A 14,633-nucleotide genomic window follows, 5' to 3' on the forward strand; every position below is an offset into this window, starting at 1 on the left:
GTCCTGACCTCCCACGTAGTGAATGCTGGGTTTAGGAGAAGAGCTTTAGAATTCTCTGGAAGGCTTACTAAAGGAAGAAAACAATAGCTCCTCTTGGCCAGAATGGGTGGAAGTATTTCACTAGTTGTTTTCATAAGCTTATCCAGAGAGTTTTCCATCAAGATGTTATCAGAGTGTTGTTGGTTTTTAAAAATCATTTTAGTCACATGATTTGCAAACTCAAGCAATCCTGATACAGAAAAGACCCACATTCCACTCAGTCTGGCCTCATTAGCATTCCTCTCTTCATCTCCCAAAAGACTTCATCAGAGATGAAGTTAAAATGATTAGAAAACCTAAAAGCAACACTGGAGAGAGAGTACAAACTACTATAGCTACTGGGGTGGTTTCTGGGCAGCATCCTCAAGCTATGCTGTGAACTTTACATTCTTACGATAAAAGTCACAATAAGGACGATCATTTATGTTCTCATATTTTATAAAGGTAACTCATTTCCAAAGCATCCATAGTTTCTCAAAAATCCCAGAGTCTAGAGCCCACAACCAGGTGACTACCCGGCTGATGGACTTCAGGACTCTGTGTGTCAAAAACAGAGCGCGAAACCACCCTAAGCTTGATGGGCGAATTCCTCTTTGGCTGTTCTTACCTTTATTTAATTATTCAGAGAAAAAGCGTTTTTTTTTTCCCCCTCAACTTAAGTATGTTCACAATAATTGTGCATTCTAAAAGCATTGCATTTGTTCAGGGTCACAGGCAAGGGACAAGTTCCTAAAATATCCAAATGGTAAAATGTCTCCCTCTGATTGATGGATGCGATTGAGGAGGAAAAGAAAAAACAAAAAACAAAGGAAAAATATCTCCTGTGCATACGTGTGGTTCATTCAGAGAATAAAGCAAACACACCAGGAAAATAAGAGCTGTAATTCCCAAGGCGGCAGGCAAAGGGATCTGAAAAAAGGCAGAGCGAATGGGTCTCGTTGATAATCATTGCTCCAAAGCCAAGTCACCCCTTCACAAGTCACACATCAGTGACTAGACCCCATCAGTAAACTGGTCGTGCTGCTGCTGGGGATTGCATACATAGCTTCTGATGCCTGCTAATGGCAGATCGAGAAGAGATTACACTACGCACTAGAATCTGGCCTCCAAAATAAATCCAGGCCATTCTTTTTCCTGAGACAGTAAATAGGGTGAAGTTAAACTCCAGTTTTTCCATGGGTACCACTAAGTTAGGTTAACCCAAGGCACTGGGATTCATTCAGTCTGATTATTGCACTGAAAAATACTTCCTAGCCTGTGTGAAAAATAGGGCATCTGAACAGGACAGAGATTATGATCACAGTTTTACAACTGTGTACAGCGCTTTGCTTCTGAAACATAAAATACTGCCATCTGGAGGTGTTCCGAGAATTGACTAATTTACCTATCTTGGTTGGTTATTATTTTCCCCAAAGGTTTTATCTGACAAGCCATCAGCTTTTAGAGTCTATTCTGGTGAATTTGGATCCAGTAAATGAGAGACCAGTAAAATGTGCCAATGTAGAGCTGGGGTCAGAGTAGTGCGTTATAGACTAAGCACCAAAACAGTCTGGTGAGGTCAGCAGATGCTGCACCTGGAACCTGATGAGTCATTGTTTTCCCATGTGCATGATTTGACTTTTCTCTTGAATGCTTTTCTAAGAAGCTGACTAGTAAGGCCAAGGCTTACTTTGTCTAACACAAGCATTTGGAACAAAAACCACAGTGCGTTTAAGGTAAGAGGGGAACCCTTTCCCTAGCCAAATGGCCTTTGAACTTAGTTTGCTATAAGGGAAAAAGTCAGTAAAAAGTAATTTCACCTAAACCCTAGCCCCAAGAATTAGTGACCACGAGCGTATGGCCTACAAATGCAGCTGGCATCATGTTTTAATTGTGTCCTTACCCGCAGCTTTTCCTCGGTCTTCGTAGATTGCTTACAGTCGGGATGCCAAACGGTGGAGCCTGAGAAGACAGAATGCACTGCTAAGAGCCAGGAAAATGGAAAGATACAACGTCCTCTGAGACAGCACTTCTGAGAATGGCTCCTATCCCTCTTTCCCCATCATAGGAAGGTGTTATTGCTTTATGTCCAAGTGAATCATAACACAAAAATCAGACATGTCCAAAGCCTAAGCGAGTTTTCCTGATCTAGCCCAAGCTTGTTTGATAAAGGTCATAATTCTAGACCACAGAGACCACCAACTGGGCATGAGTCTTTTGATGCAAGAGATATTTAGTTCTTAATCGTGTCTTGTTATTTTTAAACCTTATTATCATCCTTTAAAAGGAATGCCTGAGTGCTTACTACAAGCTGCATTTAATTTAAAAAATAATAGCCATTGTTTATATAACATCAAAACAACCAAGCAGTTTAGTTGACGGGAATAAAGTCAACCAGATAGTCTATGTCCAGAAGCAAGACTTACTGAATTTTTCATTGATTCAATTATACACAGTCACCTACAGAGAAATGAGAAATTAAACCAACTAGTAGAAAGGGTGAAAGTTAAATTATAAATCCAAAAATTGCCTTTGGCCTTCAATCTTTTAAGTAATTTTCTAAAAAGTCTTTGCTTTTAAATAGTGAAGTAACTATTTAGGTGTTATTTTCTGTTCCTGAGTCAACAGTCTCACTTTCTCATATTATGAAGCACTTTAATGCGTGGTACCAGCATCACAGAATTAAACAAAACACTTATCTCCAACAGAAGCTCTTATAAGAATCCAATGCCTGCTCATATGATTTTGTATGACTAGATACATATCAAATATGTCATTTATATGATTATGAGTAAGGCTGATATGTCCATGTAAGGACATATTCAAGTGTGGGGATGGACAGAACTTAAATGAGCACTTAAGAAGACTTAAGAAAATAAAGTTACTATGTTGAAAGCATAAATTACATAAATAAAATTCACAGTATGAATATCAGAGTTTCCACATTTCATGACTTAAATCTTTACCTCATTTTTTTTTCTTTTGAGACAGAGTCTTGCTCTGTCTCCCAGGCTGGAGTGCAAGTGGCACAATCTCAGCTTGCTGCAACCTCTGCCTCTCAGGTTCAAGCGATTCTCCTGCCTCAGCCTCCCAAGTAGCTGGGGTTACAGGCACGCACCACCATGCCTGGGTGATTTTTGTACTTTTAGTAAAGACAGGTTTTCGCCATATTGGCCAGGCTCTTTGGAACTCCTGACCTCAAGTGATCCACCCACCTCGTCCTCCCAAAGTGTTGAGATTACAGGCGTGAGCCACCACACCTGGCCAAAATCTTTATCTCTTTTAAGCAACAACCTGTGCATACTTGAAAAGTAACCAAATTAAAATAACTCATGAGTTATTTCACACCATTGAGTTTAACTAATATTAAATTAATGGCAATAAAAATACATTTTATATCAGCATAATACTTTAATCCTTATTTAACAATCATTTTTTCCATCTTCTTAACCCAGGGCCAAAATAAACAAACAAAAAAATCAAACAAAAAGCAGACAGATGTATAGGTCCCTTCAGCACTAACTCTGGCTCAAAGGCTGACTACAAAGCACAGGAAATCCTCTGAATGCAGAGGGCCCAGGGGTCAGGTGCAGGCTCAGGAGAAGCATTCGCTGTGAAGGTTCTGCTGAGCAGGAGTCACTGGCCAGGACACCGGGTCTGCGCACAATGGCACTATTGTTCTCCAGAGGTCAGGCACACAAGGAATGTGACTCGGACAGAACATCAGATGCTGAAGAAGATGAAACTGCTCTTTCTTCAAAGATGTGCCGAGAGGGCACGCAAAGGCTACGGAAGCACAACTCCAGAAGGTTTAGAGCAATCCCTGGAATTCCAAATGCAGCCTCAACAGATAGCCATTTATTCATAGCCCGAATGTGCTGCATTTGTGCACTGCTTGAAACCTTCTCTCTCCAGCCTCCAGAACCACTCTGAATTGCAGAGCTGCACCCGGAGCCTCTGAGTCTGTTTCTAGCAGAGACAGGGTTGATTGGCACTCCTGTGTCTTTGCTTTTGAGTGCTAGAATTGACATGCTAAAATCTAAGCCCACAGACCAAATAAAGAATAAATCTGCTTTGTGCTGAGAAATGCAAAGTGACACCTGCCTATTGCCACTGCAGATGTAAGGCCTGTTGTCCTTGGGAAAACGTGTCATATAAATCCCGCACGAGGCCACAGATGCAGGTGCTTGTCACTTGCCTTCATAAGGCCTTTCAAAATTCCGTGATGTTTTTAATCACAGTTTTTCAGAGTGATCATTCTAAAGCCAAAAAGAAGTTTGGGTTGTCAATTTCTCATGTAGCTAGCCTTTTTTAAGGGGAGAGTAGCCAGGCTTTGCTTTAATACTCAAGAATCCTTTCTGTAGACTTTCCTAAGTTGCCTAAAAACAAAATTGAGAGAGCAAAGCGAACAACTCATTACAGGTACACATAGTGCCATGTGCAAAGAGAAATCAAGAAATGACATGCACAGGTAGTTGAGACCCAGTAATTACCACAACGGAACGAGCAATAGCTCTTATGGGTTTTGCTAATTTTACTGATAAACCCTTGTTTGATTAACAACTCTTTTCCAGCTAAAAATAGTAAAATGCTTACACAGATGGTGCTGTTTGACTAGAAAAGAATCCTCTCTTAAAGCCTCTCTGAGAAGTTCCAGAATTTCAGAGAACATAAAAACTGATCATATATATATATATATATATATATAATCAGTTTCATGAAAACTATGATCATATATATATGGTCCTTTATATATATATGTATGCTTATTTTTTTTTTGTCTTTTTTGTTTTTTTTTCTTCCTTTTTGTGGAGAATGGGGTCTCGCTATATTGCCCAGGCAGGTCTTGAATTCCTCAGCTCAAGCTATCCTCCCGCCTCTGCCTCCCTGAGAGCTGGGATTACAGGCGTGAGCCACCACGCCCGGCATATATATATGTGTATATATATATATGTGGTCTATTTTATATATATATATATAAAATAGAGTTGAGGATTCCCTATGTTGCCCAGGATGGTCTTGAACTCCTCGGTTCAAGCAGTCTTCCCAACTCAGCTTCCCAAAGTGCTGGGATTCCAATGGCTCCCTGGTAAAAAGTACCTCTTTGACACCAGAAATTTCTCTTTCAGAGAGTGGGTTCTCTCTTGTTATCTCCTATTCTTTCTCTGTCTCTCTCTCTCTCTCAATATAAGAGCTAATCGTCTTAATGGGGTGAAACAAGTCTGTGACATAATTCACCAAATATGAGATTTTCTTTTTGAAAACCCAGAGAACAGCAGCCTGTGAGGCCTCAAAAAGCCCTTCTCACAGGAGAGTAAAAGGAGAAAAAAAGTAGCCATCAAATAAGTAACATTTCTAGAAATTTCTAGAGATTCTTTTAATCTTTTGTTTCCTAAGCATATTCCTGGGGAGAGTTGGAGAGGAGATATTGCTGATTTTCACTCTTCTCTCACATCCGAGCCATCAAATGTCGACTTCTATTCATTTGATTAAGGCAGCATCACAAGTTCATTCGTGAACAGCCTGCGGGGCTCACTGCCAGCATGTCAACTGCTTGGCTGATTAATACTAACTGATGAGGTAACTTTTGGCCATAATCTTCTTGGATTTGGGTAGCCTCACAGCTAATAACATGCCTCCTTCTCTAAAAACAATCAAACAAACATAGCAAGATTTCCTTTCCCCCAGCAAGGAAAACTTCTAGTGTTCTTGAGTCCACCTCACCTTGAAGATACATTTCCTCTCCTTCTGTGAACATCTGGTTGCATCTGCTGCATCGTGCACAGCTGGGGTGGTAATGTTTGTCACCTGCCTGCAAGAGAAAAGGTAGGGAACGTTGAGTCTGCTCCTTGTCATGGATTCCAGAATCTTTTCTGGACTTGAGGATTTAGAAGAAAAGAGAGGATGCTGAAAAAGGAAAAATAATTGTCTAATTGACCAAACTTCCTACACCAACAGCCCTGGAAGCTAAAGCCAACTTCACTGAAATCGGGAGGAGCTCCAAGGCCAGCTACTCGTGGCTGCCTGGTGGGGCTGCCTTGCCTCTCGGTGTTTCTGGCTTCTATGTCTCCCTCTTGACCTGGATGGCTGCCACTAACACACCATATGCCTGAGATGAGTCACTCCATCTCCCCAAAACCCCACCTTGTTGGGAGCTAATGCTGTTTCTAACAAACCAACCAAAAATAAATGACCCTTATATTTAGCAGGTTCTTGCTTTCTTGGCTAAACAATCTGAAAATAATAAAATCTACCCCAATGGCATCAAGCTGAGAAAAGCTATAGTAAAATACATCATCCACTGTTTTTATCTCAAGGGGGGCCCTAAGTCTCCTCTATGCAGCTTGCAACAATCTTTTGCCAGTGGCTTACATGAAGAGTTTTCTGGAGAAGGCATTTTACTAAGGTGGCTGTGCATTATTCATGTGCATTTCACATTCCTAAATATGACAGATGCCATCACAGCAGGTGTTGACTTCCCCAAAGCAAAGCGTCACTGGATACAGGGACAATTTTCTAGACAGGTGCCAAATCACCTTAGAGTCATGCTCCATATACATGCTTGACAAGAACAAATCCTTTCATTCACAGCCTAGCAAAAAATCATCACCACCTAAGAACTCTCAGATGGACTCTGATTAAATCATTTCCATCAATCCACCATCAAAACATTTATTCTACATTAACCATGTACAAGGCAGTGGCCGAGAAAGAGTTAAAAATGGCTGTATCCTGCATCAGAACCTGCATGAAACTGCAACAGGAAATCAGATGTCACGTGGTAATTCCTTTCTCATACTTTCCTGTAAAAACTACAAGATCCACTTAGCAACCAGCACGTGAGGTGGTGGTTAGCCCTTTAAGATAGTCAGGTGAAAAAAAAAATTGTATTTAAATTAGAAGTTAGGAATAAAAATCTTTTCAGTGGTGCCTGCCAGAAAATTCCAGAAGTGGTGCTCTTGTCCTCGTCCACATGCTACTTTTTATTTATTTGTAAAATTTTTTACTTTTCTGCAGAAGGAAGGGTAGGGCTGGGGGAGAGTGGCGAGAGAAGGCGGGAAATATCAACACAAAGTAGCTCCTGCCTGTAGGACATCTGAAGTCAAATGTGAGCAGAAAGGAGGAAGAAAGAAGACATTACTCAGTCCTAAGTGCTCAGTTCTAAACCAGGTTCGCTCAGCTAGGATGCCCGTGCTGGGAGGCCCAAGTTAGTCCGGGCAATCTCTGGACTCTTAAGGAAAATGTTAAGTGAAAAAATAAAGCCCCCTTGGCAAGACCATGGTGTCGTCTGCAGTGAAAAGCATACCTCTTGGTAAGCTACAAATAGAAAGAAATGTCTTCAAGCTGATCAAGTGTATTTATCATATTTAGTGGTGAAACGTTCGAGGCATTCTCATTAAAGACAGGAACAAGACAAAGGTGTACACTTTTACCAATATCATTCTACATCATTTTCCTCCTGGCCAATGTGATGTCAAGAAAAAGAAGTATAAAGATCACGAATACAAAAATTAAGTCATATGGCTAGATAAAAAATTAACATATAAAAACCATTATTTCCTATTCACTAGCAATAAAAATTAAGTAAATGTAATGGGAAAATGGGATCCCATTTGTAATAACAACTAATAAACCTTCCAATGCAAGATCTACACAAAGCAAATTATGGAACTTAACTGATGAACATAAAAGACCTAAATAAAAATGTATGATATTTCTAGATGGAGAAACTAAATATTGTAAAGATGCTGATTTATCAAAAATGAACCTATTAATGCAACACCCAGTCTAAATACCCACAGGAATTTTCTCTATAGACCTTGACAGGCTGCTTCTGTAAGTTTACGTGACAGAATAAATGCACACACAAAAAATACACTTTTTTGTGAAAGAGAACAGCAATAAGGAAGGATTTTCCCTTCCTGTCATAAAATTTTTTTCTAAGTCTAAAATAATTAAAGTACTTTAGTATGGGCATGGGAGTAGAAAATAAATCAACAATAGAGAAGAGAGGAACCAGTTGCATAGCCATACATACAAGATAATTCAGTTTATGATCAAGGTAATGGTTCAAATGAGCCGAAAGAATGGATTAATAAATAGAGAGGACAACTGGTTCTCCACTTAGAGAAAGATAAATCTAGATTCCTAAGTCACAACCTATACAAAAATCAATTCCAGTCTGGGCGTGGTGGCTCATGCCTCTAATCCCAGCACTATGGGAGACCTAGGCAGGAGGCTCACTTGAGCCCAGGAGTTCAAAACCATCCTGAGCAAAACAGTGAGACCTTGTCTTTACAAAAAAAATAAACAAAATTAGCCAGGCATGGTGGCTTACGCCTGTAGTCACAGCTACTTGGAGGCTGAGGTGGGAGGACTGCTTGAGCCCGGGAGGCTGAGGCTGCAGTGAGCTGAGATCATGCCACTGCACTCCAGCCTGGGTGACAGAGCAAGAGTCCATCTCAAAAGCAAACCAAACCAAACAACAACAACAACAACAACAAAACCAGAAAACAACCCCAATAAAGAAGTACTTACAATACTGAATCACATGTAGCCATTACAAGACTGATGTAAACTCATATGTACACACATGGAAACAGTTCAAGCTAATATTACCAAGAGAAAAAAAATCAAGTGGAAAAATCATGCCTATAAAATAACCACATAAGCTAGTGGCCAAAGCTGTTGAGACACTGGGGTAAGTCTGATTGGATTCAAATCCAGTTTCAATATTGTGTGATCTTGTGCAGGTGACAATCTCTCTAATCCTCAGCTTCCACATCAATAAAATGGGTAGAAATAATAGAACTTACCCTACGCAGTTGATGAGAGCACTATTAGGAACCTAGTATATTGCCTGGCACCACGTTAAGTGCTTTAAAAGCCTAATTTTCTTCAACCCCCTCATCAATCCTGTAAGGCAGACACTCTTATGATTATTTACATCAACGAGGACAGACATGTATATGTATATTGATCTTATATGTGTGCCCTTCTTAGAGAGAAGACAGCGAGAATATACAACTAGTTTGCTGTGGTTAGCTTTGGAGCAAGAGGTGAGAGTCAGGAAGAAGTAAAGGAAGGGACCCTCACATTCTCCTTTGCAGCTATATCATCTCAACCCTTTATAACAAAAATATATTTTTGTGTTGCTGTGTAATAAAATAAAGACCAAGAGGAAAAAAAAGTCCATTTCTTTTGGAGCTGTGACACCTGAACTAGAGTGTTTACCCCAGCCCGTACTGGAAATGGGATCTTGGGCAGATCACAAGCTCTTGGAACCTCTATTGTAAAGTAGAGATGATGATGGTGATGATGGTGGTGGTGATGGTGATGATGATAATGATGATGGTGAGTGGTGCTGGGTGGTAATGATGATGATGATGATGATGATGGTAGTGATGGTGATGGTGATAATGATAGTAGTGGTGATAATGGTGAAGGTGATGGTAATGATGGTGACAGTGATGACAATGATGAAGACAATGATGGTGATGATGATGGTAATGATGATATTGTGGTGGTGATGATGTGGTGGTGATGACGGTGATGCTGCTGCTGCTGCTGCTGACATTGATGATAGTGCTGGTGATGATACTGTGATTATTCTGTGTCAATTACTCTTTTACGTACTCCATAAACATTTAGTCAATTTGTGTCACAATAACCTAAGAAGGCAGGAAGTATTATTATCCTTATTTTAAAGATGAGGAAGCTGAGGCCTGAAGAGATTTTATAACTCCTTTACAGTCACAGTTAGAACTGGTGAGACCAGGATGCAAACCCAGGCAGTCTGGCTTTGGAGTGAGTGTTCTTACCCAGTACCACCACTAATAACCATACAGTATGTCACTGCTGTAACTACCTCACAGTGATACTGGTGTGATGACCAAAAGACATTTTGAAAATGGTGTGACACATTGCACAAAGTAATAACAATAACGATAGGAATAACAATGTAATAACTCTCTGCTCAGAGACAGTCCCAAGGTCATTCACAAAAAGAAGGCACATTAGTGTGGTTTGGATGCCAGTAAAAGGCTCTCTGGATGCCCTGGGCAGGCATAGGAGAGTCACTGTGTTCTATTAACTCACAAGATGAAGGGAAGTTACATCAACTTATAAGAGTTCTATCAACTCACAAGATGAATGGAAGTTACATCAAGGCCCCATGTGGCAGGACTTCGCTCTATAAATCATTAGTAAAAACACTGCTACATATACACCATGGAATACTATGTAGCCATAAAAAGGAATGAGATCATGTCCTTTGCAGGGACATGGATGAAGCTGGAAGCCATTATCCTCAGCAAACTAACACAGGAACAGAAAACCAAACACCGTGTGTTCTCACTTACAAGTGGGAGCTGAACAATGAGAACACACGGACACAGGGAGGGGAACAACACACACTGGAGCCTGTTGGGGGAGGGTGGCGGGGGAAGAGCATTAAGAAAAAGAGCTAAGGTATGTTGGGCTTAATACCTAGGTGATGGGTTGCTAGGTGCAGCAAACCACCATGGCACATGTTTACCTATGTAACAAACCTGCACATCCTGCACATGTACTATGGAACTTAAAATAAAATAATTATATAAAAAGAAAACACTGCTAAAAAACCTAACCCTAGCCCATTGTAATGCCGGGGATGTCTTGACCTATGCATTTCCTTCATCCCAAGATGCAGATCATGTCAAGACATTCGGTAAGCCAGAGTCAAAAGGCATTGAGGAGTCGTTCTGTTTTTGCAGCAGTGCAGGCTTGAGAGGCTCCAGGGTCAGATGCTCCAGACAAAGGAGCCCCTCCTTCGCATGTGTGAGCCACCCTTCTGTTTCATTTCTCCTTACATAGGCACCCATGATGGTTCACAGAGAAGCCATGTGCACAAGGCCAGGAAAAGTAACAGAGCTGAACACAGACGGCAGTGCATATGCAAATTTACCAAAAATCAGATGTTGCTGAATCAAAATCATTTAAATTGGAGTTATTTTTAGGAGAAGAAGAAGTATTTCAGATCATGAGCAAAATGAAAGACTAAATAGCGCTCATATAAGAAACAGATAATAAGCTTGCAATTCATTGCAGAGAGGATGCTGTTGACTATAAACTTTTAAAGCCCAGCAGGAGCTTTGTTGTAGCAGACAACGGCATGAAGGTTGGTTTACCAGATACCTGGCCCCAGGCACACAACTGGCAGCCGTCCTGCCTGAGCCTGAGTGGCCAGAGGTGCTGCTAGAGAGCTCACCAGAGCGCCATCACTGCTCTTCCCCATCTATCTTTGTACCCTGCTCCTTAAAAAAAATCACGTCCCCATTTCTGGCCGGGCGCGGTGGCTCACGCCTGTAATCCCAACACTTTGGGAGGCCGAGGCGGGCAGATCACGAGGTCAGGAGATCGAGACCATCCTGGTCAACACGGTGAAACCCCGTTTCTACTAAAAAAAATATTAAAAATTAGCCAGGCTTGGTGGCGGGCACCTATAGTCCCAGCTACTTGGGAGGCTGAGGCAGGAGAATGGCGCGAACCCGGGAGGCGGAGCTTGCAGTAAGCCGAGATCGCACCACTGCACTCCAGCCTGGGCAACAGAGCCAGATTCTGTCTCAAAAAAAAAAAAAAAAAAAAAAATCACGTCCCCATTTCTGCATTTTCACATATTCAAAATGCTTTTATAAAAAGACTACATTGTGGCTAGCATGAAACTCTATGAACAACTGACAATTTGCTTATTTAGGTGAGTTTTACAAAGTGCCTGCCTACACATTTGAAGTGCAAAAAATTGTTTGCCTTTAATAGTGCTGGTTAAATCAGACATCTGTAGTTATTATTGCTATTTAGTTAATCTCTAAATTGAAGTATGAACTTTAGCATACAAACCAGGATTCTGGGGAAATAACATCTACTCTAATGCAAAATTTAGTGTAAGTCACTACATTTTTTATGAAACCCTTTGTCTGGAAGAGCAGAAAGGAGTTCCGAATTCTTTGTAGACATGAGGTACAGGGAAAGGGCTACAAGCTTTGGAATCAGGAAGTCTGAGAATCATACCTCAATTTACTATCCATAGGGCCTCAAATATGTCACTATTTAATATCTCCAAGCCTCAGGACACACATCTGAAAAATGCAAAGGGCCGGGCTAGACAATTTCAAGCCCTCTTAAGCTGTAAAATTCTATGTTTCTGTGTGAAATCCCATACCCTCTACAAGCTCACATAGTAGTGCTAACAGAAGAGCAATTTTGGTAGAGAAAGAACATTCTTGATGGCAGAAAAATGGAGTTTAACCAATGATTCCTCCGTGTCTGTTACCCAGGAGAAATTCTAATGCCCTAAGCCCTGAGCCCATGTAATATGCTCCTGGGAACAGAAAAAGAGAATTGTAATTCTAGAACCCATCCTTGGACAGAAAATCTGCTCATCTGATAACCTGCTTAGCTCCTGGACTGCTGACAGTCCCTTTTAGTTTCTTTCCTTTACCGCCTCCATTTCTCTAGGAGTGCTCTACTTGTGGCATGAGCCCAGGAGATGGGAAGATGGCCCTGAAGGTCAACCTTAATCCACTTATAACTTATGTTCTGCCTACTTTCAAAAAGGACTGGCTGATTCTTATCAGAGAAGGACATGATTTTAAAACAATTGATCAAGAACCTTAAAATTCAAAAGACCCAAGCTCAGGCAAACCTGTTTGTTGTGATGTGAGCTTCTTAGCAGATGAGGGCAAAAGAGGAACTGATAGGCTGCCAAAGTCTCACTGTTTGAAAAAATGGCCACACACACTTGTCACTACAGAAGCTAGGTTTCCTGATTCTAAGTTAATAACAGTCATTGTGGGCTGAAGTTCTATAAGGTCTTGCTTTGTGTAAGGCTTTGTATCAAGACTTTAAATGATTCACAACAACCCTATGAGGTAGGTCGGTGCTATTTTCCAGTCTTGTTCTACAAGCAAGGAAACTAAATTGTTTTACCCAAACCCACCAGTGCTTCCAGAAGACAGAGCTAGGGGTAGAACCCAGGTAGCTGACTCAAGGTCCACACGTTAACCCTGTTAAACTACCTCCTAAAAGGACCAAAGGAATTCTCATACAGGGACCCTCAGTTATGGGACAGAAAAACATCTTCCACAGGAATTTCACTGATGATAGGAAGTATTTAAGTAGTTGTTTCTCATATAGACCCTTGAGAAATACCAAAGACGTAGCACTGAAAGATCACTAAATGAAGTCACTTCCATAGAGGAAGTTAAACTATCGAGGACTACGTGTGTAGTTTTGTTTCTTGTTTTATCTTAAAAGATCTAACTTGATTCAGAGATGGTGCTTAGAATCCCCAAAGGAATAAGCAAATTGTTTTCCAGTCCCTAAGACTCTCCCAAACACAGCTCTGGTGGATGGTGATTTCAGACTAAGGATATACAAACACCTAGAGGCTGGTGGGTTGCTTTAGATCAGGAGTTTTCTAACATTATTGCGCATAAGCAACACCCAAGAAGCCTTTTAAAAATGGGTTCGATGGCCTTAAGGTGGGACCCAGATATGAGTGTCTTTATTTTATAAGCACTGAAATGAGTCTATGCAGATCACCATGAGATGGGAAAACACTGGTCTGGGTGGTACCAAAACCACAAACCTGAGGGTGGATGAAGAGATGAGGAAGCCAAAGGGAGTAACAGAGATGTGCTGCTTACGTGGCAGGTGCATGGGTGGAAGGGAGAGGCAGAATCACACAAGTTCCCTGTTATGCTCCTGCAGAAAGGCAGTGCAGAGGCTGACTCAGCTTTTTTGCGTCTACTGGTTTTTTCACCCTCAATTGGGAGAGGTTTCCAATGCAACTGGACTGGCTTGATCTCTAAGCTAAACACTCACCTGTTCCAGGAGGCTTTTCTCCTGATGCAGCATCATGAACAGGCAGGATTATGAGGGCGTGCCTTGGCCATAAATATGTATTCTGGGCAAAGGTGAATAAATCAGTCTGCCCAGGCAGCTTTCACAAAGCCTAGAGGGCTCTATACAAGTCTATGCAAAGCCAACCTGCACAAATGAGAACATCCTGTAGCCCTACAGCCTTACTGACTGCGAGGCTTCTGAGCTCACAGACACTGCTTTAAACACGTGTGCTATGTCAGAGGAAGGGTCAGCAGCTTATCCTTCTGAGTAAGGGTGCATAAACTAGTTTAGGGAGAAATAAACCATTATACTCTAACTTTCATCATAGAGTAGAAAGACATGGGCTTTGGGAGCAAGAGAACCCAGGGCCTAAATTCTAGACTGAAAATTGGACTTTGGGCACTTTTCTGGACTCATTTCTTCACCTGTAAAAACTAGTATAAGAAAACCTACTATGGCCAAAGTGCAATGGTTTGTGCCTGTAACCCCAGCAGATCACTTGAGCCCAGGAGTTTGAGACCAGCCTGGGCAACATGGAGAAACCCCATTTCTACAAACAACACAAACATTAGCTGGGCATGGTGGTACTTGCCTATAGTCTCAGCAGCTGGGGAGGCTGCGGTGGGAGGATCACTTGAGCCCAGAGGTTGAGGCTGCAGTGAGACATGATTGCACCACTGCACTCCAGCCCAGGTGACAGAGGAAGACCTTGTGTCGAAAGAAAACAAAAA

The 14,633-nt window shown here is 41.4% G+C and overlaps 1 protein-coding gene across 11 annotated transcripts in view; it reads right to left on the bottom strand.

Annotated features, from left to right (window-relative positions):
* Window positions 1-14,633, bottom strand: part of ABLIM1 (actin binding LIM protein 1) — a 329,600-nt gene that overhangs the window by 54,875 nt on the left and 260,092 nt on the right. For all 11 annotated transcript variants that reach the window (XM_034931561.2, XM_034931560.2, XM_055092320.3 and 8 more), the window contains exons 7-8: window positions 5,743-5,830; window positions 1,922-1,980 (exon numbers count right to left, since the gene is read on the bottom strand). In XM_034931561.2, coding sequence (XP_034787452.1) covers window positions 1,922-1,980; window positions 5,743-5,830 — 147 coding nt within the window. The remainder of the gene's footprint in view (window positions 1-1,921; window positions 1,981-5,742; window positions 5,831-14,633) is intronic.

This window comes from Pan paniscus, chromosome 8 (assembly GCF_029289425.2).
Source record: "Pan paniscus chromosome 8, NHGRI_mPanPan1-v2.0_pri, whole genome shotgun sequence".
NCBI lineage: Eukaryota > Metazoa > Chordata > Mammalia > Primates > Hominidae > Pan > Pan paniscus.